This window comes from Lissotriton vulgaris, chromosome 2_2 (genome assembly GCF_964263255.1).
Source record: "Lissotriton vulgaris chromosome 2_2, aLisVul1.2, whole genome shotgun sequence".
In the NCBI taxonomy this organism is placed as follows: Eukaryota; Metazoa; Chordata; class Amphibia; order Caudata; family Salamandridae; genus Lissotriton; species Lissotriton vulgaris.
This window is the reverse complement of record NC_141688.1, coordinates 214924651-214951199: the sequence shown is the minus strand read 5'-3', so window position 1 is coordinate 214951199 and position 26549 is coordinate 214924651. Positions and strand designations below refer to the sequence as shown.

The following is a 26549-nucleotide window of genomic DNA, read 5'->3' as shown; positions in this document are numbered from 1 at the left end:
TGTGAGAGTAGTCAGCCAGGGTCCTTCAGAATTACTGGGAAGGATAGATCGTGTTCTTGGTAACTGACAGGAGAATTTTTTGACGACATTGAAAAGCTACTTGCTGTGGTTTGAGTTGGCTTTGATGTGGTCCGCCAAGGCGTATCATTTCGTGTCTTTCAGGCTTTGATATTTGTCGAGGGCTGACTTCAAGGTAGCACTGCCTGTAGGATCTTTGCCGGTGTACCATGGTCTTTCCAGGCGTTTTGAGTTGTTTCATGGTGCAAAGTACTGGTGTGTACCAGCTGGCTTGTTTAGTGGAATTCTTGGTCTTGGTGGGCTTGATAGGGGCGACTCTGTCAGTGAGGTTGGTGATACAGGTGGAGAAGTTCTCGACTGCCTGCTCCAGGTTGGTTACAGGGTTGGTATGAGTGATGTTGAGGGCGTCTGTCCATTAGATCTCTGTAGCTTTGTTCCAGCAGCAGTGGGAGTATCTGGCAGCTTTCCATTAAAACAATATTGCAGGGAATGTGTATGAGGGACTCTTTTACATCGAAAATATACAATCTGTCTTCTAACATTTGATTTGTCATTTTAAACCTGCATTATACATACTTTGAAGTCTTTTTTTATTATATTTATTATAGGTTTACTCTGCAACAGATTTTTCTTTTCTTTTTCAAGTTAGTGTTTGGGTGCATTTGCAAATACCTGTTGGCTATGCCAGTTCTCAGGCTTGTGTTTGTATTCACTGCAGCCTCTGTTTTCAAAATATTTTAGTTAGGTTTTTGTTCAAGCCGCACACTAGCATGTGTCAGTTTAAACATGTGCACATGTACGCATGTACAGACTCACACGTAAGGGCACACAGGCCAGCTACTGTAAAACAAGACCAGCATTGGCAGAGCAAACAGATTTATCTTTAATTGGGTAACACGTGGAGAGGTGTGGCTCACTGGGTGGAGAGGTGTGGCTCACTGGTTAGAGGCGGCAGACCCGAGTGCAGAGAACGGCCCGGGACCAGGGTTCGATTCCCGACGTGGCAGGGTCTTGGACCAGGATCAGCGGACTGATAATTCTCGCATCGGTGCCTACTCCGACCAGGGAGAACACTCGGCAACTCTGGGCATTAGCTTGCCTCATCTCCACAACGGTCCCACACAAACGCCGGGGATGCCTGGTTTCACCTTGGAGACCCCCAGGAGGGACTATCTCACAGGGAAAGCCAGGACGGGTTCCCCAGCGGTCTATAGCGCTACGAGGCCTCCGGGTAGCAGTGCGCTTTACAAGACACAACAATTCAATTTAAAATGGATACCCCAATATGCATGAAAACAGTTTGTATGCATTAGAAAAAGACCTGTTAATTTTTGCTTGTTAAAAATTGGATTCCTGATAATGGCCTTATATCGTTTAGCAATATTTGAAGGGATCTGCATTTTTAGGTCTGATTTGGTTACATTGGGTCCCTTTTAATCAAGTTGGAGAAACTCCTCCTACATTATCAGAAAATGGCTGAATGCGAGTCCTACGTACTGCTTGGTAAGTTCAACAGGTGACCCACTTTCGGAGTATAAAACTTGCATCAGCAAAGCGAAGTGCACTCAATTGTAAGTAAGGGCAGAAGTGAACCCGATTTTAGCAGGAGTGGTAAAGCGGCTCAGAAGTGCTTGCTTTCTCCAGTCTGGTCCCTTTTTTAGTTTTTAATTGGGCCCTTAGTGATATTGTGGATTTCTTTGAATATTTGTCCTGCAGCAATTAAAATCCCTGATAATTGCCATGTTACTAAGGATGTCAATTTGGACATTTATGTGAAACACCTTTATATGTTTAAGGCTTGCTATAGTGTTGTATCTTGTCTCATCCCATTGACTGTTCTATCTTACTGTGTAGTCCCGCTGATTTTGCAATGATCGACTGTTTTGTAGCTCTGTGTGACCTCCGTAAACAACCAGACTTATGGTGTGACTTGAATGCTCCCAGTACAGTAGGATCTTTAGATAAAACCTGTTTTCCCCATCTTTTAAAGGAAAAAGCAAAGAAGGAAACTCCTCCTCAATCACCTGTGCCTCAAAACATGAAGGAGAAGGGTCCTCCAAGCCCTGCTATTTATGAGGTGAGTGGTTAAATTGAGAGCAATTTAGCTTTTCTGGCAAGGCTGTTTTAAGAAAGCACCACAATGGTGCTCGGAGGGCACCACCTGCCAAGAGATGTTGAGCTGACGCAGAAAAGCTAGCCCATGCATGGTTGTAATTTGCTTTAAATTTTCCTGCCACTGAATTTGCCTACCATTATTCAATGCCATTATTCAATACTCTTTGATCACACTGCATAGCGGACTCTGTTGCTTTTACAATACATTCACATTAATTGAAGACTCTGGTAATATTTGAGTGTTATACTTGTCGTGCCCAATTCACGACTCAGTGCTCGGTATTTATATGAAGCCGATCCAAAGCTTTGCTGATCCAATGCTTCCGGGTACTCAATTCATTAGTTGAATTTCTTAAATTTCCAATGTAGCAGGGTTTTTAGTTTGCCTTTGAGTTTTATCCATTTCCTATGATTTCTCTCACCTTCCAGCCCGGTTATGGAGTAAATGGCCTGGCCACATAAAAAACCTAACGTCATTAATGAGTATCACCATTGGATAAAATAATGGTGCTTAATTGATCCGCTTTAGAAGACAGAGTTTACCTACGACCAGCAGAACCTTTTCACTCAGTTATTTTTGATGGTGAACAAGAGGGAGTGTGATTTCTTGTGTATCAAAAGGTCTACATTTTTTCCAAGGTTGGATCAGTCTTGCATGATTACCCTGCTGTAGTTCCATCTGTTATCGTGGTTTTCTTTCTCTGGGTAAAAAGCTTTGTAAATATTTGTTTCCAGGATTGCCTGTCTCCATTTTTAAAAATGATGTAAATAATTTTTCCTTTGCTTCATGTAACAATGGTTTTGAATATTTTGCTTTATTAGGTCTGTTAATCCCACAAGATTTTAATGTTTTACTGTCTGTAAGGACCACCTCTTTATTTTGGTTTACACAGAGACCCCTCGACCCACATAGAAAGTTGTTGACATATACACAAACCAGAATTGCACATCGTAACTGCATAGAGTTGCCTTTTCTTCCTCTACCCTCTGCCAAATCAAAATCTCAAGCACTCTTGAATCCTTCAACCCCTTCTACTTCCCTCTTGAATATTTAAGGGGACCATAACCGGTGCATTTGTACCGTACAATGCTTCAAACAGTGGCACGCCTGTGCTTGAGAGGTACTACCTAACAAACATGGAAGTGGCCATGCTCACCTGAAGTTCCACACAAGATATTCTAGTTCTAATACTGAACTGCAATTTTCTTAACTTTAGTCCTGTCAAGTACCGACCCCGCCCTGACGTCGTCCTCGTACGTCACATCAGCGAGGTCAAATAAGACCCTCCCGGCGCGATGACGTCCGTCTCCTTTTCCGCGTGCAACGCGGATCTGGGTGAGCTCCTCTGGCTTGTTTTCAGGGCCCCTTTTCGACGCTTTGCATCAGTAACATTGTTCAATGCCTTCGGGCTTTTCATCTTGTAATTCTTGTTTGGTGCAAATGTCTGCGACAGACCAGCATCTTATTTGTTTGTGGTGTCTGGGCGAGCACCATGACTCCACGGACTGTGAAACCTGCCAACGTCTGAAACCGAAGTGTCTGCGGGAGCGCCATATAAAGCTTCTTTCGGCACGGCTGTCCCGGTCTGAGTCTTCTCACCCCCGGCCTAGTCGTCTACTGCAGGTCCCTCTACTGTCCATTTCCGCAATCGATCACCCTCTGGGATCCGGGCCCGTCATTCTCCACTTGGTAATTCAAGGCACTTGTAGCCTAGGTAGGTCAGCGACAAGTGCCCCCCCCCCTCCCCCCCCCTGTCAGGGGCTCTGGTTCCCCGAACTTTCCTGATGTGAACTCCCGATGGCCGCCCCCCTCTCTCCACACTTTGTGGGAGTGTGGGCGAATCAGGCCCTAATGGAGGCTTATCCTACGGCTTTGCAGGCCTCCCTTGGGTCCTCTCCCATTCCTGGGGCGTCTTCGGGACCTCTGCTTCTTGTGGGGTCTCCAACGGACTCGCCGGCAGGTTCGCCCCCGGCGCCAATTGAGCCATTGCCTCCCAGGAACGTTGGAGATGTGGTGTTAGGACGCGACCTGGCTGGTTCCCCCTCTACGCTCCACTTGGGGTCGTTGGGGCACGGCCCACCTGGTGCCCTGCGGGACTCCCAGTGGCGCCGCAGGCCGTTGCCCGTGTTCATAGACCTGACTTGAGCACACAAGCCTTCCGGGCAGGCGGCTGCCTGTCCGGAGCTGGGGTCGTCGCCAGGACGGCTCGCCTCCTCAGCTCCTTTGTCTGGAATCGGAGCCCACTCTGGATGAGGCGGAGCCAGCGCCGGGGCGGCGCCGTAAGATTACCTCACTAGCCCTGGCGACCTCTTCAGAGGGGGAGCTTATCATAGTTTCGGCGACGGAGTCTGCCAAGTCGGCGTCTTACGAGGCACAATCGGCGCTGACATGTGTCGTTTCGACGCAGTGTCGACACAGATGCGCTCTGTGTTTAACATAGGCGGTGAGCTTTTAGATGCGCTCTGTGTTTCACATACGCAGTAAGCCTTGCGTATGCTTTATGTGGTCAAGGGTGTTTGCCCTTTTATTAGCATCTCTTGGATGCGTTTTGCTTTGAGTTGCCTGTTGGCCTTCTGTGGCCGTGTACCACAGGTTGCTGTGTCCCTCTGCTTGTGGTTTTCGGCCGGTGGCTCAGCTCGGTAATGTCATTACAGCCCGGAACTCTGTTCATGGGTATGGTTCATTGCGGCATTCCTTTGGTCTGGCTTATTGCCTTAAGAGGTGTTCCCCGTCTGCGGTATACCTTCTCCATGTGGGGTACTTGTACTCTATTATATAGCCTTGCTTATCTCACCTGGGCCTGGAGATCATGTGGACTCCATGCACCGATTGAAGGTCCATTGTACGGTGTTCTATGTTTTTTCCTTTGTGCCATCTACTTTTGCAATCGGCTCCTACCTGCCCTTATGTTGCTAGGTATGGTCCGGCAAATACTTTGTCTACATACCAGTTGCCTTGGTTTCCTCTTCCTACGTCGCCATCTCTTGTCGTGGTTACGAAGTTTGGACAAATATCTCCATGTGTGGGGGACCCTTTTTAGTTTTGTTACTAGTTGCCATAGGTTCCTCTTTACTACCACTTCCTGGAGTGGTTTTCCATTTGTCATATGCTCCCTTTTTGGTGTTCGGCGCTGTCCATGTCTTTTGGAGTGTTGGTCTTGGATTCTGAGACTAATTCCACCATTCGTTGACTTGGTGTTTTTGACGTCTCCCTTTGGATTTGCCTACTCTTGTGAAAGCGACGCCTGTGGGACAGTTCTTCTGATGGCAGTGTTCAATGATTACTGTCTGTGAGTCTATATTGTGGTTGTAGCTCCCTTTGGCTTCATGCTGCCTGGTCGGGCGCTCTTCTGTTCCTGTGTAAGTCACTTTAAGGTCTCTATTGCTGTTTGCCAGCGGTATATGCCACCTGCTTCAGCGGGTTGGGGGCTGATACTATTGCCCCTCTTTATCCTTTTTGGGGTTGGGTGTGCGCTTGGCGCGCTTCTTGTCCTGCTGGCTGTTTCCAATGCATTGTTCAGGTTCTGGCTTGCCTTTGGGCTCTTGCTAACGACACCTTTTGGCTTCCTTTTATAACCTAGTCTGTAGTCGCATCTCCAAGGTCTTTACAAGCTAGGGTTATGCACTTTTCGTGCGCCATTTAGTGGAGAGTTGTCTCTCTCTCTCTCCCTCTCTCCCTCTCTCCCTCTCTCCCTCTCTCCCTCTCTACCTCTCTACCTCTCTACCTCTCTACCTCTTTCCCACTTTCTCCCCCCCCTTGGGGATCATACCGTTCTACCTGTCATTTCTATGCTGGTATGGTGTGGCGCCATTCTGGCATTTTGTTGGATATCTTCTATCCTGTGACTACTGCTCTTCGAGCTACTGGGGATGCTGTAGGACTGTTCTGCCACAGTTTTTCCCCTTTATCCGTCATTCTATTGCCGGATCACATGCCTGACGCTTTTTTATTGTCCTGTCGCAGACCCGCCTCCTTTTTGGGGTATGGCTGTGGTATCTATTCTAAGTTAAGGAATCTGCGGCTAGATGTCTCTATCAGATGTAAGAGTTACTTACCTTCGGTAACGATGTATCTGGTAGAGATGTTGTCTAGCCGTAGAGTCCTTAACACCCACCCATCCTCCCCGTTCTGCGAGGACCTTTTCTGGTGGTGTTCTCCACTGGCCTCTTCAGTTGCCATTGGGTTTTATCTTCAGGGGGGTTCAGGTTGTTGCACTCCCCTGGGTGTTTTCATATACAGTTAACCTCTGCTGAGGGACTTCTTTTCTGTTATATGATACCTTTGATTCGCGGGAAGGTTACTTTCCCTCTCCAGTTCCCTTTCCTTCAGTCTGCTCTACTGCCTCTGGGTCCTGGTCTCCACGTGGTCATCCACTTTGAGGGTCTGTGGTGTTCTGTTTCCTACCTCTGTCCACAGTTCCACATGGAAGTATCAGTCTATTTGTCTGTTGTAATGTTCTTCCCTTGTTGCACTCTGGAAGGGGCCTCCCCTTGGTCTGCGGGGCTCTTTCTCACAGCCTCCACTTATGTGTAGATGATGTCTATTCTGTCTTTAGGTTTGTGTCTACCACCATCCCCCTTCTTTATTCACGGAATTTCATTCCTCAACACTGTTCCCATACTTTTTTTAGTTGGTGGCTCCGTGTTGTGCCACAGAAAAGTTTCTCCGAAGAAAACTGACATCAGAGCGCCGGGAGGGACATATATGACTTCGCTGACGTCCCGTATGAGGACGATGTCCGGGCCGGGTCGTGCTGCTGCAATACATTTCCGGATCCAGTCTCACTCCTGGGTATATTCCAAGTTAAGGAATCTGCGGCTAGACAACGTCTCTACCAGATACATTGTTACCGAAGTTAAGGAACTCGTACGTCAGTGTAAAATTCATTTTCAGCCAGCTGCACTTTTCTTTCGAAGAGTAAAATGTGCAGTGTATTTTGCAGTTAAGAAGACAAAGGACTTCTATAGTTTGTTCCACCACGATGGAGGACTACTTAATTTTAGAATGGAACAAAATCTACAACATGCAGTCTGTGGTGGTGTGACCGATGGGGCTTACACTTATTACCTCATTTTCTTTGCTACTGGTTTCCCTTTCTCTGTATCTCAATACTATATTTGTTATCTTGAGCTCCTTAAAAGATTTTTTTTCCTGTATGTGGAAAAGAACTGGGTATGAGCATCATGATAATATTCTTTATTTGGAGTTGTGCAACAAAACCACAGAAAAAGTTTTCACTACCTGTTGACCCTTAGATTTCAGGGTTCAGTTGAGTACACAGAATTAGAAGGTGAAAGCTGAATCCTGCATCTCATCAAAGAAGATGGGCATATCAGTCATGAGACTAGTTTGTACATTGCCTGTTCATTCCTGGTCTGTGAAGAGATCTGCTGAAGCTACTATTCATATGGACTATTCTGAATTAAGCTTACAGGTTATTTGTTGGCCTCTTTTTTGCAGGATGCATATGCCTACGAGACGGAGCCAAGTGTCAAGAGTTCAAGTAAAGCCCAACCTAAGGAACCAGAGCCAGTGTATGAAGCAGAGGAATCTGACTACCAGGAGGCGATAAGCCAGCGAGAACCCGAGGGGTCTGAGGCGGTCTATGAAACAGCAGAAGGCGGAGAAAGTTATCCTATTGGTAAGTATTCTTCTCATCCTATTAAGATATATTTCAATTTTTTTGTATCTATTTTTTTTCTTTTATTATGTTTTTTATATAGTGTTTCATGCTGCATTTCGAATTGTTGTGGATGTTACTATCATACATATGGCCTGCAGATGTTGGCAGGGAGCATTATTATGCTGCAAGTGAATCTAGTCCAAACCATTTACAAATCCTCACCTGAAATTGCCTTTGGTAAATGTGCATAGATATTAGCTGAAACAGATGCAACACTTGATGTAGAAATGCTCAGTTGCATTTACTCTAGGACAAAAAAACAAAAGAGCTTCACTAATGTACCCTTTTAAAATTGTGTACTTTACTTATTTCAGTCCAACTCTTTTTATGTCTTTTTGCTCTTCCAAAGGGCTCCACGTAGAAAAATGGTGCACATCAAGCTATGCAATTATTCAGAATAGTTAGGCTTCGCCTTTTCAGCAAGTTCACCCCCAGACGTTTTGCTTTTTGGCCTCCCGCTTTTGACCTTGTTTTTTTTAGTTTTAGGGCTTGGGACACTTTACCACTGCTATTCAAGGCAAAGGGCATATGCTCCATGTAATGTGTTTATCGATTGGTGTTTCCATAAGTGGCTTGTTTGATTTACTACTAAGTCACTAGTACAGCGCACTGTAAATCAACTGCTAGTAGTGGATCTGTGGCACTGGTTGCCCCCCAAACAAGTAACTTTTCAAAGGTATCTCAGACCTGCCCCTGCAGTGTCTGCACAGTTTTTAACTGCCATGTTGACCTGGAAAATGCACCCATTTACCAGGCTCTCTCCTTCCCTTTTCCTACATCTAAGTCACCCCTAAGGTCTAAAGTGGCTCAAAGGGCAAGATCGAATGTATTTGAAAGATAGTACATGTGTTGTATTTTCTCATGCCCTAGTACTGACATACAGTGTACTTCGTTTTCACTGTTGAAAGGCTATCTGCCCCTAATGTAGCTAGCTTGCCAGTGGGGGCTGTGAGAAAGTGCTCTCTTTCTGCATGGCTGCCCCAACTTTTTGCTGTTGTGCTTTAACTGGGTGTGCCATGGGCCCCTGCCAATCAGCTATGTTCTTTCCCTAAAACTGCATTGAAGACCAAACCCAATTGGCACTCGCTGGTCACAGGTAAACCCCTGGTTAATGGTACCACGGGTACCCAGGGCAATGTGACCAGGGAAGGCCTCTAAGGGCTGCAGCACTCATTGTGTCACCCTACGAGGCCCTGTACCTTTACACCCACACACTGCCTTTGCAGGCTGCATGTTTTGGTGCTAAACAAAGTGAAGTCGGCATGACACACTTCCTTGTTGCCATGCCTACAACCCACTGGCCTGGTATAGACCAGCTACCCCTCTAGCTGGGTGCACTATACCAGTGGCGAGGGTACAGGTGCCTGAGCCTTAACGGCTACAGTGTCTAAGCCAATTCTTAGACTTTGTAAGTGCAGTAATGCCATTAAGAGTATATGGTACTGGGAAGTTGTCATTACGAACTTCATGGTACCATAATAGCTTTACTGATAACTGTAGTTTGGTATCAAACTTCTCAGCATATTAAACCCACACTGATGCCAGTGTGAGATTTAATGAAAAATGCACACAGAGGGCATCTCAGAAATGCCCCCTGAAAACGACCTAACAGTAGTGTCCAGGCTGATTGGCTGATCCCACCGCTGCCACCAAGGTAGGAAGCTGGCTCTGTATATACTATACCAAAATGAGGTATTGTGTGCACAGATTCCAGTGGAACCCCAAAGGTAGGCAGAGGTAAAAGTAGATTACACCTTACTCTCTATTTGTGGTTGTGTGGGCGTGCATTAAGGCTTTATCAGAGAGTAGCGTTAAGCATTTATTGTACACACTCAACCAGCAAATGATGTCACACACTCAAAGACTGAACTCAGACCAATTTGCTTTGTGTAAAGGTATTCTTTAGTTATATTTATTTCTTAGAACTAAGCCCGCCTGACGCAGGTAAGTGATTTATACATTGCAGTAACAATATAGTTTGAATTGCTGTTGTATATATACTCTGATTTGGTTACAGTAGAATTACTGGAAATGCAATACCTTGAAATATTGTACATTATTTTGTAATGACATTTCAATAGCAGATCATGTAAATTACTTTGCTGATTACTTTTCTTACACAGTGTAGTATACCTGGATACTGCACTGGGACATTTCCAGTAAACAATTAAGTAAATGCGTATTATTTGTACACAGTTATATAGGTTTTTATAGATTTTCCAACTCCACACTGAGAGACTTTTTCATAGAAAACAGCTAATGTTATCCTTTGGGAGCAAATAGAGTTCTTGGTTAAGAGGTAAGTACTTTGTTGTGGGAGTTGATTTTCTGGGGTGAGACTCTGGAGTCTCCCAGGGCTGTGGGGCGTCTGGTGCAGGGCTGTCTTTTAGGGTCAGATCTTCTTACCAGCTCCTGGTCCCGGTTGGGGGAACCTCCGGATTGAGGCTGCAGGCATCTGCTGTAGACTTGTGGCAGGTCAGATATCACTGGATCTCGGGTCAGGATCACCGGCTAGAACTCCTTGTGGGGTTGGGCGACTCTAACTCTGGCGGTGTGCGACTGGTGCAGCGTGGTGCAGACTTCAGATTTTACTGGAGTCTGTGGGTGAAAGGCTTTTCTGTGGTAGTCAGGGCAGGTCCTCTGGGTTCCTGAGGTTGCTGGCTTAAGGGCAAATCTGAGTATCGCTTCTGCAGGTTCGAGGTGGGGAAGGGCCGGTAGGGCTGGGGGCCTAGTCAGTGAGTGTCCTACTCTTCTTAGCATCGACACAGCTGTTTGGTCCTTCTTCTTCTCGTAGTCATTTCTTATCTAAGCAGGCAAGGTTCAGGGGTGCCCCTAAATACTAGATTTAGGGCAGTTACAGGTAAGTAAAGGTTGGAACCAATGGGTCCCTTCCTTGGGGTGGGTACACCCACTATTATGCCACCCTCCAGTGGGAAGGGGCAGATATGCCTCACTCTGGAAGGCTGGGTCCCCCATCTGCAAGGTGGCAAGGACTGAGAGTACTGCTACACCACGCCTCCCCCAGCTAAGGGGTGGGGTTGGTACAGGTGGGCACACACTCTCCTCCTCACTTGGTTTTCCCGCTGATACTCCCACCAAAAGTGGGGGTCAGAACTGGTGGGGGCCGGATCCTGAAAGCAGGTATTTGTGAGGTTCCCCAGACCTGTTCTGCTTTCAGGAACTGGCCCCCACCGAGGCATAATTGGTGTAGACCGAACAGATGGGAACTCCGAAGATGCTTTTTTAAGCATTTGCTAATTGCTTCAGTAGAAGGACTCTCATCTGAGAAGCAAAATTGGGATTACTTGAGAGATAGTTATATATGAGCCTTTAGTCAGATGCTCCATTCCACAAGCACCCTTCCTCCTCCTGGAGCCGAGAATTGTACTACATGCATCCCACACGAGTCATGCACCGAGTCTGTGTTTTTGTTTTGCATTGGTGGATTTGTTGCTCAGGAATTCAAAACATTCCTTCTTTAATTAAATTGTTTGTATATCCGTTCAGAAAGATTTCTGGTTCCAAATCTATAGTTTGTAAGTCTCTCCGGTCATGCAAAAACAACTCAAAAGAAAAAAAAATTGCTTTGGTCTAGGCGGAGGAGACAGATGTTTTTTTTTTTTTTGTGTGAATAATTTTACTTTGTTTTATTTCTGTTGTAGAAGAAAACACGTACGCTGAATATGAAAGTGACCTTGGAATAACTGCGACAGCGCTGTACGACTATCAGGCTGGTATGCGAATAGATACAGTTTTAATTTTATCTCAAGAGATGTTTTGCTCCCACCTCTAATTCTTTTCCCAATATTTTACTTGTTTAGTAGTAGTAGCAATTCACCCCTTCCTTTTCTTACATTGCGAACTCAGCAGTACTTGTTATGAACCTCTAAAATCTTTTGAAAATTACTACTCTCTCCTTTTAATAACTCTCTGTATAGTTTGCAGCAATTAAATGTGTAGGTGAACTTCATCACGTTGCTACCTCGAGTGCCACACATATCCTCAGTGAGATAAAACATATGTATGTTTGTCAGTGTAGTTGCAAACCCAGGTCTATTACTGGTTTAAGAGAAGTGACTAACACTGCACTCCGTTTAAATGAAATAAACTGCAGGAGTACGGAGGGTGAAGGCTGAAAGGATGTGGCTTGGTCACCTTTGCGGCCACAGGATGGAATCTGGCACCCTTGAAATTAGCACATAGACGTTTGAAGGCCACTGCTCTTCATGTGAAATAACGACCCTTCTTGGTGAGAGAGGTCATTTATACATCTACACTCATTGAAGCAGGGAAGCTGATCTCCTGTCCACAACCTTCTCATGAGACTAGATCACCAGTGAAAAACTTGGGGTCTCCAATAACCTGTCCAGAATAGATGCACATCTGAATAGTCCACGCGATATGAAAACATAGCGGTATATGTAAAAGTCTACTGCAAAATATGAACTTACTATATTATGTATTTTTGACATAGGATTAATATTTATCCACAATATTACAGAGTTGAATAACAGAAATTGCATATGTTTTAAATTGTCAGATATTTGATTGTGTGTTACTCGGAGGGATTAAAAAGTAATTGTACGGTGACCATCGTTAATAATCCATGGGACCTTTTTTAGCGTCTGGCTACAGATAGCTTTGGCCGTCTTTCGGCATGAGGGAGAGGTTCACATTTCTGACCCATGGCATATTGCAGATGTGTACATTGCGTCATAGGTGAAGCAGCTGTTTTCTGCTTCACTCTTTTTGTTTTTTTTCATGAATGTATAATGGGACCAAAAAGTGTCCATATTTTGTATTACTGGTAAGCCTGCAGCATGGATATTGCTAATGCATCCTCAAGTATGAAAGAGTCACACAAATCAACTTACCAGGCATTGCGTTGTGTCCAAATATGCATCAATAGCTCCACTAGAAACTAGTTCAATGAAGCCTCATTTGTTCGTCTCAGTGTTAACGCATGCAAACCAGGGCTTTTCATAGATCCAGAAAAGGTAGGTTTCCATTCAATATTTTCAGAAACACTGAGGTTGGGTAAATCAGTGTTTCTTGCAATCACTGTATCTAATGTCATCCTACGTGGTTATACCAAAACGTTGGGACTAATCGTGCTTCCTGGACCTATGTTGTATGATGGCCACCCCATCTAGACAGTTGGCTTTGTACCATGGCTTAGGGTCCTACAGTCGTTGAGATATCAAGCAAGGAACAATGCAAAAACTGTTGTGAAGCGGTAGTCCACCATTTTGAGAATTACTTGTCCCACAAGTCTGTTAGTGCTTTGCTTGTGAATGCTGGGTGACGTGCAGTACCACTGATATTCTTTTACTTTTTTTACCAGCTGGAGATGACGAGATTTCCTTCGACCCAGATGATATCATCACAAACATTGAAATGATTGATGACGGCTGGTGGAGAGGAGTGTGCAAGGACCGATATGGCCTCTTCCCTGCCAACTACGTGGAGCTCAGACAGTAGCGAAGATTGCACTCCAGTGCTGCCTTAATGCCATTGTCTGTTGAGCGGATTTCTTAAACAAAAAATCATGGTTTTTTTTCGAGAGAGTTGCGGTTTTTGCAAACTACTTTTTATATTTGGCTGATTCATCTAAGATGCTGTTTCTGCCGCAAGTTTGCTTCATATTCTCTCGCCTTTTACCATTGAAGACTTTCGCAAGAGTTTTGTATGAATCAAACGCCTTCCTATTTTTTTATTGTTTGCCAAATCAGCCACCTCGAATAGCGACTGAGTCTCGTGTCAGGGGCAGTAGTTGTCGAATGTATTGAAACCTTTCAGACCACGTCAAACTCTAACATTGCAAGTGCATGAAGTCTGCAAGACTACGGTATGAAGCCCTTTTTAGAGCCAGGACTAAGATTACGAAAGGAGTCTGACTTGAGTTATATGTTGCAGTAATCGGTGGCTGAGCAACAGAACATATCATGGTGTGGATGTGGTGTGCTGACCTGAGCATTTAATTAAGTGATAGTTGCTTAGTTAGGAATATTTAATTGACAGTATTTCAGAGAGTAAACTCCTACCCATTCCGATGGAAACTGTGCAGTTCTAATATAAAAGGATACATGTAGGATACCTCTTCTCTACACATGTATCTATAGTGAGTGTATATACATATATCTATTTTTGCATATCATTTGCATCTTAGTGCAGACTATAATCCCTCTGTTTAATGCATGCAGACATGCAAGTCTTGAGCCTTCCCCCAACTACAAGGACTTATGTAATGAACTGTTCATGGCTTGTACTAATGACACCCAAGTACCCGCCTGACCTCTGTTTGCAGCCTATTGGGCTCTTGGTGCAGGATCAGTAACTATCGGCTTCCGATTTAGAAAAAGTGAGTCTTCAGCTCATTCCTAAAGGCAGATGTCAGGGGAGCACGTTACAGAGGCTAGGTACCTGATTTCTAAAAGCTATGCCCCCAAGGTCTTCTCTCCAAGAACAAGACAACATGACAGCCAAAGGAGTTGTCCTTTTATATTGTTCCCCTAAACATCACATCCCACACATTGGAGGACCTGAAAGCTACCATTATCACCTACGTCTCCTTAAACCCCATGCCCTTCCGTGTAAGTCTATAAATGTGTCTTAGAGAAGAGTCCCAGAGACCATCACCAAGAGTAGAGAGAGTACTTGACTTCAGTCTGCAGTATCCTATTCTGTACCACATCTGTGCTTTCCATAGTTCTCTAGAAAGCGGTCTTCACAGTGTGACCTACAGATCCTTCTTGTAGTCTGTACTTGGAAGTTCTCTGCAAAATATCTCTTGAAAGTAGCAGCGTCTCTTAAAGGAGTAGTCGATCAGCTATCATTCTCACTTCAACAGCCTGCAGAGTTCCCCAGGATTTCCTGGTGTTGAGATAAGGGCTGTGATGCACTCCACCATTGACGCTGTGATGCACTCCACCATAAGTTTTTTTACCAAATATAAACTCTCAAACATCCTTACTTTCCTGTGGGAGTGGTCCTCGTTGCTCCTGATGACGTTCTGCATCTCTGTACTTGAACTCCTAGTGACTGTTTTTTTATTTTCCACCTGCCTGACATGTATTCCTTTTCAATAACCATTGAAAATGGCTATAGTGTTTTTCTAGATGAACACCTGCATGCTATAGTCCAACCTTGAGCTTGTGCATAGGACGAATCCGGCAAAACACTTGTGGCAGACAATGTGGGACCCAGCGGATGGAACGCCTGCTGCTGCCAGCACAGAATGCTATTATACATCCCCAGTTTGTCTTTCTGCCCTTGGACCTCCAGCAATAAAACCTGTCCCTGGGTAATCCAAGGAGCTTGTCTGCCTTCATCTGCTGCTGCTTTCCAGTTACGGCTTATGTGCCTTGGCTGCTGGATCACCATCCCACTCCCCTTGCCCTCAAAACTCCCCTCCCTGTGAAGACCAATGGAAGACTGACTTGACTGACATATGTCATACCAATAAATACCTACTAGAAGGAGTTCAGTCTTGTTTTGAGACCGCTCAGCATGTAGTGGCTGTTCTACAGCACAAGAGTTGTAGAGCTGAGCTTCAAAAGATAAAGGATGGCTCATTTGGTTTGACTTTCATAGCTGTTCTTTTTCCCATCAGTTGCCTCTTACACCATTAGCAGCTACGCATTTCTTTCTTGGTGCGGTTTGTACTTCCTTGACGGTTCAGTTTTCAGAGATGCTTCTCTATTTGGTAACTTCTCTGCTCCTCTTTTAACGTGATATTGAATTAAATTTTTAAAAGATAACAATTGAGTTTTTCTTAGCTAGAGTGGATCATTTGCCTAATGTCTTCCACAGATCCTTGATTTTATAATATTTATGAAATGGATCTTCTGGTACTTTGTAATTCTGGATATACATTGAATATTTCTTAAGTTTAGCATTGTGGCGATCAAGATGCTGGTGTTGGTATGAATTGGAAAGATGCATCTAGTGTTGGGCTCCGAAGCGAGCAACGCTGGGCTTATTGTGCACAGCATTAAGAACGGTCATTAGTTTGGGCTGTAGCACACCTGATATTTATAGCATTGAGAACTGTTTAGTAGTTGATCAACATTCTCTGAACCTTTTGCAGATACAGAATTTACCAAGCAGTATAAATACCAGTCAGACTTAGAAGCCACTGTATCCGCTAGATTGTGGCTTGCTGCTCTACATACAACAAAGCACTCCCAGACGAAAGTAGAAGCTTTAATACTTGTAATCATGAAACTCATTAAACGTCAGTATTGTGTGGACCTGATCCAGAATGATTGTGCTGCTGAAGTTTGGATCAATTACAACATTCAAAATTGATTTTTCCCCTTTTAATAGCTAATGAATGCATGTATTTAAATTGTAGATGAGCTCCTTACAGACTTCCTCACCACATAGTATTTTGGACTTCAAATGTAGTTATTTACAAAGCCCATACAATCAGCCTAGGAGGTGCATTTCTCTTCCCTTTGTCTCTAGCTGAGGTACATTTTTATATTTACATTCCACCATAGTAAAGGCAACGTATTTTAATATTGAAAGCTTTTACAGTAATCTCATTAAACAGTGACAGCGACTAAGAATACATGTGCAAAACGTGCTGGATCTCAGACCCTAAACTGGGCGAACATCAATTGTCTGACTCCATTAAAAGTTAATTAGCCAACTAAAGAGGTTTCCCTAGGAATTGAAATGTAATTCATGTATAAATGGAAAAATGTATAGTGGATGGTTATAAAAGTGGCATGTAGAAATGTTGATAGCTCTTTGACGGGTGAGGACAATCCATAGTACGTGTTCATGTGTCTGTTACCTTCTCATACTTTTTTCTAGTGCTGTGTTTGCCGGTCTACTGTTGGGTTGGGATTTTTATACGCAATTTATTTTATCCAATTTTACATAGAGCACTTCATGTAGGTGATGTAAAAAAATAAAGTTTAACCTTAATAAAGTCATTTTGGAACCATATGTTAAATGTCCAGTCTTAATCTGTGCTCTGAATGTATACTGGTGTGTATATATTGTATCAGTAGACTAGCCCCTAGAAGGAAAATAGATCTCCTCATGGGCTTTAAAGAGTTGACAATATGGACAAAGTGGAGGGGGTATGGTGCAACATGACTAACAACATATGTAGTTTTCCTGCTTGGTGTCACGATTTCACTGGTGTACGCAATGTACCTTGATATGTGACCTTTAAAGTGTTGTTGCTGCAGCTGTTACTGCATGAGTTTGTAGTCCCTAGTTGCAGAAACCCTGATCCCTTATCATCCGTATTACTGTAAGTAACAATTCTTGCATCGGTGTCCTTGCTCTTCTAAGAGACACCCTCTAATTGTAAAAAGAGTGATTTTATTTTTACCTCGTCTTGGACTCCGCATGCAGGTCTGCCTCTACATACTAGCCGACCAACAGGAAGATGGCTACTTCCATCTGTGGCTGGTCACATACTAGGAGTTGATCAGTCTACTGCATCTCATTAATGTATTGTCTCACCATCCTCTTTAAGGGATAATTGCAACCACTTTCTGGTGCCTGCAGTATAAAAAAAAGAGTAGGAAGGAATACTAGGGTCTGTAACGGTCTAACAATTAGTCTCTTCAGGTCTAACACCAGAGGAAAGAAGAGGTCACAAATGTTTATGAATCAGGCTCTGCCTACTTTGCTTTATATACTTTTTCCCGACCCATCTATTTAGGATCAATACTACTAATTGCAGATTCCTCAATTTAAAAAACTCTCCAGGTGTGCGACTGGAACGTAAAAGTATTCGCCAGAGCATTATCCCTGTGTGATTCTAGGTGACGTCATGCAGGTTTGCACTTACTAGACGCCACCTCAGAAGTGGTGGAGCAGAGTCTAACATGAGCCCCACTGTTGGGCTCTGACCTCCGTTCCTTTCTTTCTGCACCTTCTGACACTGATCTAATGCTCTGCTCCCAACTTTGCTGGTTTTTCAATGACTTCTAAAGAATGTCCCCTGTGGGCAGATGAATCATGTCCCCACCCAACATTACCGGTTTTATGCCATGTTACAACTGTAGGACGCAGGTGTTGGTCACATACTTGCACAAGATGTCTCTCGGCTCCGGACACTACGCAAAGTTAAGTGTGCTTTTATGCACCGGAAAGTGTCCTGAGACCTGTAGGCAAAGATATGTCGTCGAACACAAGAAGTTGTGATCTTAATATCGGTCCTGCTCATATTCCTAGTCATGGACGTGTACTCTGTACTGAGTCACAAAAGATTTAAGATCCCTGTAAAGGATGTAGCAGACTCGGATTGCTGAGACAAACTTGGACGGGGGGGTGGAGGGGGGGAGGGCTTTGTGTGTGGGGTAGTGCGGAAAGTTATAAAAAACAATTTGACTGGATAAGAGCAGGCAACTAAAGTGCAAGTGACTGGCAGGTACGCAAAAATAGTAAAATTCAATGGCAAAATGTTATTTTGATCCTCCCAACTGGGTTACAATCTAAAACATAATAAAAACAAATAAAAATCACCCAAAATGGTGATGCAATAATTATAATATACAGTCAAAGTGAAAAAGTCGACGCGGCGTTTCGGTGCTATTCAATCTTGACACCTTCATCAGGACAAAAAGGACATTTGACTCTGTATCTACAAATTAAATAACAGTATTTTAACATCACAGTATACTAAGTTGCTTCTTATTTTCCACACTCTACTCCTATTCTATTTTAGCTTGACATTGTTCATCATACTAGGCCCCTACTGTATAATCACCCCGTTCTGAGGCAGTCCTTGTATTCACTAGACAGAACACTGGTAATACCCCTCTTCAATTGGGTTCACCAACTAATTTATCTAGACAGTACACAGATGTATCTGTGTTTTAGTTTAAAGAAGTTAATGGATGTACCTGTGTTTAGTTTAAGAGAGCTTTTCAATTGCTTTCACACTTGCTGTGGATTTCTTTGATATTCGTCACAGTTTTCCTGGCTGTAGATGTACAAAAACAATGGTACCCCATTACCTTTTCCCATTTGTATGGTTATCTAACAGTTTCAACCTATACTTGATTTGATTTATTATTTACCTTATTGATAAAACAAAGTGCCTTCTAGGTGCACGGAGGAGCCACCGATGATGATAGGAGGGGCTTCTAGGATATTTGTTAGCGACCTGTATATATAAAGATCACATCTATTTAGTCCTGTATCTATGATGCCTGTTACTGAAGACTATATTCATCCATCTCTCAGTGAGTACTCACCAACTCTCATATCAGTTGGATATATGGGTATGATCAAATTGATGTAGACCGTTCATCTGGTTTCTTTCATGATAGGGAAAGATAATATCTATGGATGGAAGCACAATAAGGGGAAAACTATAATAATGTACTGTGCATGTAGCAATATTAAACCAACTAGTTCACCTAGTAATAAAATCTATAGAGGAATTGACATTTTTCTAGGGCATTAGTTAAACATGTCAATTCCTCTATGGATTTTATTACTAGTTGAACTATTTACCTAACATCTGGGGTAGAATTATGATAATTTGACTTAATGTCATATTAGATAGTGAATGGCACGATTTGAACTAAAATCTGATCACGTTGAAAGTCCATTATTTATCTGCTGCAGGAGACATTGATTAGGTCTCCTCTCCATGTAACTAATGAGTATAGATATAGTTGGTTTAATATTGCTACATGCACAGTACATGCTACATGCACAGTACATTACTATAGTTTCCCCTTATTGTGCTTTCATCCATAGATATTATATTTCCCTATCATGAAAGAAACCAGATGAACATCCATTTGATCATACACATATATCCAACGGATTCCTGAGCTGGTCCCACATGCCCTGAATTTCCCATGCCATTTTTGACCCCACAACAGATTGAGGCCGTCAAGGAGGTCATGCTAAAAATGTCCGTCTCCCCCTGGCATGCTGTAAGAAAGTGGCACTATATATACTGGACCAAAGTAAGGTACAGTGTGTATAGAGTCCCCAGTCTCCAGATGTATGGCAGAGGTTAAAGTTAGATATAACTTTACTCTCTAAAGTGGTAGCTTAGTCGAGCAGTAAGGCAGTATCAGAGGACAGTGTAATGCCATTGTTGTACACACTCAGTCAGCAAATGGTCTCACACACTCAAGAACTGAACTCTAGGCCAATTGTTTTATATCAAAAGATATAGTTGTTTCATTTGAGAACCAATAGGTATCAAAATATACTGTTCGAGGCATATGAGCTGCAGATTGCACACTGTGCATAGATCGCCACCTAGTATTGGGCCGGATGTTTGCAGTTTGTTGTTGTCCTGAAAAGTTCTTTGGAAGTCACAAGATAGGTGACTCCTCCTTTGGACCACATTGCGCATGGTCATCGGCTCCATCCCCAGATTGTTTTCTTCCGCCATCGAGCTCGGATGTGTTTCCTGCGCTCCGGTTTGGAACCGAATTTCCTTTGGCGCGCAATCCTCACCCAGTTCGACAGTATTGTTTCGATCCGCGCACCATCGACTCGACTCTTCACCACCTCGAAGTATTCGATTCCGGTCATCGACGAAGGCCTTCAGGCCTACCTAGGCCTTACTACCTGGCTCATGGAAAGGACGCCATTCAAAGTGTCCTCAATGTGGGTCGAAGCTTCCACACACCGACCTACATGAAATGTGTAACCTTTGCCTCTCACTGGAGCACGAGGCCAAAGACTGTTCCGCCTGTGCCTCTTTCCGCTCCAAGAAGACGATCCGGGACGACTAGCTCGAAGAACTATGGCTCGCTCGTCCGCTTCCGTCCCCGACAACATCTTCGAAAAGGGCGTAGACGTACCAAAATTCCGACGTAGAGGCAGTCACTCCAGCTCAACGGGTCGTAAGTAAAAACGTCGACCCCCCCAACCCTTCCTCGACACCCTCCAAAAAGGCTTCAGACACACCCTCCCCTACGGGCCCGGGTGCACACCTAGACTCCTTCACACGCCCTGCCTTCGGGCCCGGCAAAGAAGCCTACTAAACCTTCAGACAGCTCGGGCTCGAGTCAGCCTATCCCCGGTGCCGATCCTATACCGACACTGAAGAAAAAGCCATCTTCTGCAACCACGCCAACCGTTGCTCCCACACCTAAGCACTCGGCGACGAAGACTGGCAGCGGCTCATCGATGCCGAAACCGCACTCGGAGCAGACTAAAAAACTGCCTAAAGCTCAAGAACATGCTTCGGAACTGAAAAAACACCCAGAACCGAAGAAACAGGACATTTCAAAAGGGCACACTTCTAAACCAAAAGATCCAAAACCAGCTACCGCCTCAGTGCCGAAAAAACCTACGGAGCCAAAATCCTCGACTCCGAAGGATTTGCCCTATTCAGAGGAACTTTTCACACCTGATCCTAACCAAAAAACTCTTGTAAAGGATCCCAAGACTGGTCACTTGACTCTCAGTTCCAAGAAGAGACCACTTGAGGCGCCAGCACCTCCTCCTCCTCCTCCAAAGAAGAGACATTGCAACCTCTCCATTAAGGGACCCTTCTCCACCACCTCCCCATATTGTTCCTCTTCCTACATCTCCTCCACCTCACCATTCACCTACACCATCCCCCTAATCCTGAGGATGATGCAGACATAAACTCTGATGACACAGGTGTGGGTGCACATGAACCAGCAGGGACCAATAGTCCCCCTCAGTCACCTAATCCATGGGATGATTACAACACCCCTGATGTGCCTTATGCCCCACAGACGAGATATACCCTTCTAGACCTTCCCCATCAGAGGACACTATAGGTTTTAACCTACTAGTCCAAAGAGCTGCCCAATATCACGGGGTGGACTTACACACTGACGCGGTGGAGGAAGATTTCCCACTAGACACTTTTGATAACATACAAAGGTCTACTGCCATTTTGCCAATGCTTAAGGGTGTCATCAAGCATGCAACATAAATTTTTAAGGAATCTGTCAGGGCAAGGGTCCTTAATCCTCGCATTGAGAAATATAAAGCTGACCCCACAGATCCAGTCTATATTAAAGATCCAGCACCATTATACTCTTTAGTAGTGTCTAATGCATGTAAATGTGCTAATTCTCAGACATCAGGTGAGGCCTCACCACCAGACAAAGAATCTAAGCTACTTGACGCCTCCGGCAAAAGAACAACGTCACAAGCAGCTAATATCTGGTGCATTGCCAATACCAAATCGTTGCTGGCCAGATATGACAGCGCACATTATGATGAACTAGAGTCCATAATCCAACACCTACCAGACAAATACAAAAATAGGGCCAACAAACTTATACAGAAAGGTAAAATTTTTACTAATACTTCCATTTGTTGTGCCCTAGATGCTGCAGATACAGCCTCAAGGGCAATCAATACCAGAACCCTACTATGCGTTCAATTGTAGCAGCAACTGTCATCTCCCGGATCGACTATGGGAACTCCCTGTACCTTGGCCTCCCAAAAATGTCGATAAACAGACTCCAGGTTGTAATGAACGACGCTGCACGGCTAATTTTCAGAGTGCCCAGACGAACAAAGGCCTCCCCTCTTCTTCAAAACCTTCACTGGCTCCCTGTTAAGGAGAGGGTTGAATTCAAGAGCCTCTGTATAGCGCATAAGGCGATTTACGGCCATGCGCCGGCCTATATCAAAGCCCGCCTGGAAGTGTACAACCCGACAAGAGCACTCAGATCATCAGACGCTCAGTTACTGGTCTGCCCCCGCTACAAATTAGTGACTAAGGGAGGGAGAGCTTTCTCCGTCCTGGCCCCCCAATTATGGAACAAGCTGCCTGAGGGGCTACGCAGGGAGATGAATCTCCTGCGGTTCAGGAAATCTCTGAAAACCCTGCTGTTTAGAAGAACCTTGACCACAGTGTAGTCCTGTAGCTGCATCTCTCTTAGGAGTGAACCGAGTTATTGTATGACATCGATTTCCACGCGCCTAGAGGCCTGCAGGTGATTGGGCGCGCTATAAGTCGAAATTAACAATAACAATGTAGACTCGCTTGGCTACGTATTGCAGGTTTTAACCCCCCCCCCCCCAACATTCCACTTCTGTGGGGGGGAAGACTGCAACAATTCCTTCCTACCTGGATCAACATCACATCAGACAGGCGGGTGCGACAAATTATTCAGTCAGATTACTCTCTAGAACTAATATCTACCCCCCAAACATACCACCCAAACAGCGTCCAATGTCACAAGAACATCTATCACTGTTACAGCAAGAAGTAGTATCTCTGGTACAAAAAAGTGCAACAGAACCACTTCCTCTGCACGAAAAAAACAAGGGGGTTTATTCTCTATATTTTCTAATCCCAAAAAAGTACGGCTCTCTAAGGCTTATTGTAGACCTCAGACCACTAAACATATACATACAGTCAGACCATTTTCACAAGGTCACACTCCAACAAGTACTTCCACTCTTGTCTCAAAACAACTTCCTTTCTACTTTAGATCTCTAGGACGCATACTTCCACATTCCCATTCACAAAGCTCACAGGAAGTATCTCAGATTTGTGATAGACGGGCAACACTATCAATTCAAAGTACTCTCCTTCGGAGTCACAACAGCATCAAGAGTATTCACCAAGTGCTTAGCAGTAGTGGCAGCGCATTTACGAAGACAACACATCCATGTCTTCCAGTACCTCGACGACTGGATCATAAAAGCAAGCTCATACAACCTATGCGTGGAACACTCATGCCACAATACAGCTACTCCACAAATTGGGGTTCACAATAAACCACGCCAAATCCCATCTACAACAGTACCTCGGTGCTACAATAAACACCTCAACAGCGCTAGCTTATCCCACTCCAGCAAGGATAGCCAGCATGCAAACTCTTCTAACAAAGCTTCAGCTACAACACACCCTTCCAGCAAGAGTGTTCATGCAACTCATACAGAGACTCACTTAGAATCGGGTCACTTAGACGATATACAGAGATTCACTTAGAATCCGGTCACTTAGACGATATACAGAGATTCACTTAGAATCCGGTCACTTAGACGATATACAGAGATTCACTTAGAATCTAATCACTTAGAAGATCAAAAAAATAAGTCTTTTAGAAAGAAAAATACGTAAATCACATTAATGTCCTGACTTCACTTTCAGCCTTCAGAATTCCACTCCGCACATAACCTCCCCTCTCTTAAAAAAAAAAAAAATAGGTAGCGAGACCAAATAGACAGTAACAAACTTATAACCTGGAAGGGACACCGCTGTATCACAGAACACAACCACCTCTTTATTGCAGCCCAGAAAAGACCAGCACCAGGCAGTCCAGTTATAAACTTACCCCGTGTGCTGTGCTTCTCCTATGGCTCAGTCAGAAGGGTGCACGCCTGCTTTAGCAGCCTGTATCTCCTCCAGGGCCAGATGCGTCCTGTCTGTTGGGGCGGCCACTCCGAAGTCACGGCTCCAAATGATAGAGGGAGATTTATTCTGGGGCAGAAGGGGTTAGGGGGCTGGGCGCAACGGCTCTGAAGCCTGAAGCAACTTCTAGAAACAACAATATAAAGGCATAAAAAATCGCACTAGTTCAATATCCAGTGCTCCGCATTCACTGGTAGCCATGTGGATTTAGATTTCAGTACTGAACATTGCATTTACTTAATACAAGCTTTCAAACTGCTAGAGGACAAGGGTCTAAAACCTTAAAGACACCTTTATCATTTGAGGCAAAGCACCTTAAAAAGCAAAGTACATGTTATTTCGGAAAAAACTCACAACTGCCTATAAGTGAAGTCCTACAATTACAAGTTAAACACTTCAAACATTATAAGAAAAAAGCAAGGTTAAAAGAAAACACAATAGTTATAACATTTCATATGGCAGAATGTAAAATACAATACAGCTAATATATATATATATATATATATGCATACTAAATCAATGATCAAGAGCTCTTGGAGACAACTCTCCAACCTGATGCTTACAACAGACCAAGAGTTGCCCAATGAATATTTCTGCGGACCTCCTTTTTATACTTTTTAAGGTGGTGAGGGGTCTATGATAAGTCATCTTGCGCCACCTCGTGCTATTTATTCTGCCTGCGTCATTTATGGTTTGTTCCGTATCCTTCCCATCCATATGTTAAAAAAGAAACCCTTTCCCGCAAACATGGCACCTACGCTAGGTTAAAGGTCATGCCTTGTTGACTTAAGGCTTACCGTAAATTAGCTTTAGTTGTAGTTTAACAGAAAAAGCGCCTTACAGTACATATTATGTGAGGATGTACCATCTGTATATCCTGTTACTCGCCCATCACAGCTGCATGGCTGGGGGGCTGGGTTCCCCTTTTCTCAAATACAGTTAGAGGATGTGGCCTTCTGTCATGTCGTAAAATTGGATGGAAGTTGACCTTTAGCACACAAGCTGGGTGGGGGCTCTAAAACAGGAGGAGAAGCTTCGCAGACAAGTGGGGCTGGGTGAAGTCTTGGTCAGACCTGCTTTCTGCTTTCTTAACACAAAATGGCAGTACTACAAAATGGCAGTACTCTTGCCAATCTAACCAGGGCCTATAATGCTGAACAGTAGGACCTAAACAGGGGTTCATGCTAGCTAAGTGATGAGAACGTCCCAGGATATTTATATAGTAAAATCTTCCCCTCTCTCAGATGATGGCCTCTGGCATTTTCATAGTGCCCCATGCAAGACTTTAAATGCGTCCGCTACAAGAATGCTTATCACGTCAATGGAACCAGGCTCAAGGTCAATTAACTGACCTAGTGTTGGTAGACGGTCAGACTCATCGCTCTCTGCACACCAAAAATATTTCCAAGGGATGACCGTTCCTAGAGCCAGTTCCTCAAATAATCTTGACTGCGGATTCATCGCTCTACGGCTGGGGAGCCCACCTCTTGCAACACACCATGAAAGGCAGGTGGACACTGCAACGAAAGTTTCTCCACATCAATCATCCGGAGTTACTAGCAATATTCCTAGCACTAAAAGCTTTCCAAAAGCAAGTATCGAACAAGGCTGTGTTAGTCCACACAGACCACATGACAGCCATGTATTACATACAGAAACAGGGAGGCACACACTCCCTGCAGCTCTCTCAACTAGCACAAGAGATATGGCGGTGGGCTATTCCTCAAAACATATTCCTTCTAGCCCAGCATGTTCCAGGAGTACAGAATACCATAGGGGATCTGTTAAGTCGTCAAACACAACAGACTCACGAGTGGGAACTTCATATACAAGTTCTTCAGCCATTCTTTCAGATGTGAGGACAACCTCACATAGACCTATTTGCCACCCATGAAAACGCCAAATGCCCAAGCTTTGCCACCAGATATCCACACCCACTGTCCAAATGCAATGTGAAATGGATGAACTGGTCAAACAGATTTGCGTACGCTTTTCCACCTCTACCACTCATGCCACTAGTAGTATGCAAACTACAGCAGCATTCTCTCACCCTAGTTACTACAACGTGGGCCAGACAACTGTGGAACACCACACTGCTACAACTGTCGGTAGTACCACACCAAAAATTGCACCGGTCTCCACACCTCTTAACACCGTACCATAGAGAGATTAGGCACCCGGACCCAGCTCAGCTCAATCTTGCGATCTGGCACCTGAAATCCTAGAATTTGGATATCTGAACCTACCTCCAGACTGCATCAATGCCATTAAAGAAGCTAGACATCTAACCACTAGGGCATGTTATGCAGCCAAGTGGAAACTGTTTGTAATATACTGTCACAACAACAATATTAATCCTCTAGATGTGTCCATTC

The 26549-nt window shown here is 44.2% G+C and overlaps 1 protein-coding gene across 2 annotated transcripts in view; it reads left to right on the top strand.

The window, feature by feature from the left end:
• The window catches only part of CTTN (cortactin), a 211206-nt gene extending 194431 nt beyond the window's left edge, over positions 1-16775 (top strand). For both annotated transcript variants that reach the window (XM_086959558.1, XM_086959559.1), the window contains 4 exons: positions 2009-2095; positions 7595-7775; positions 11480-11551; positions 13162-16775. In XM_086959558.1, the coding sequence (XP_086815684.1) occupies positions 2009-2095; positions 7595-7775; positions 11480-11551; positions 13162-13298 (477 nt within the window). In that variant the 3' untranslated portion in view covers positions 13299-16775. The remainder of the gene's footprint in view (positions 1-2008; positions 2096-7594; positions 7776-11479; positions 11552-13161) is intronic.
• Positions 16776-26549: the final 9774 nt, after the last annotated feature.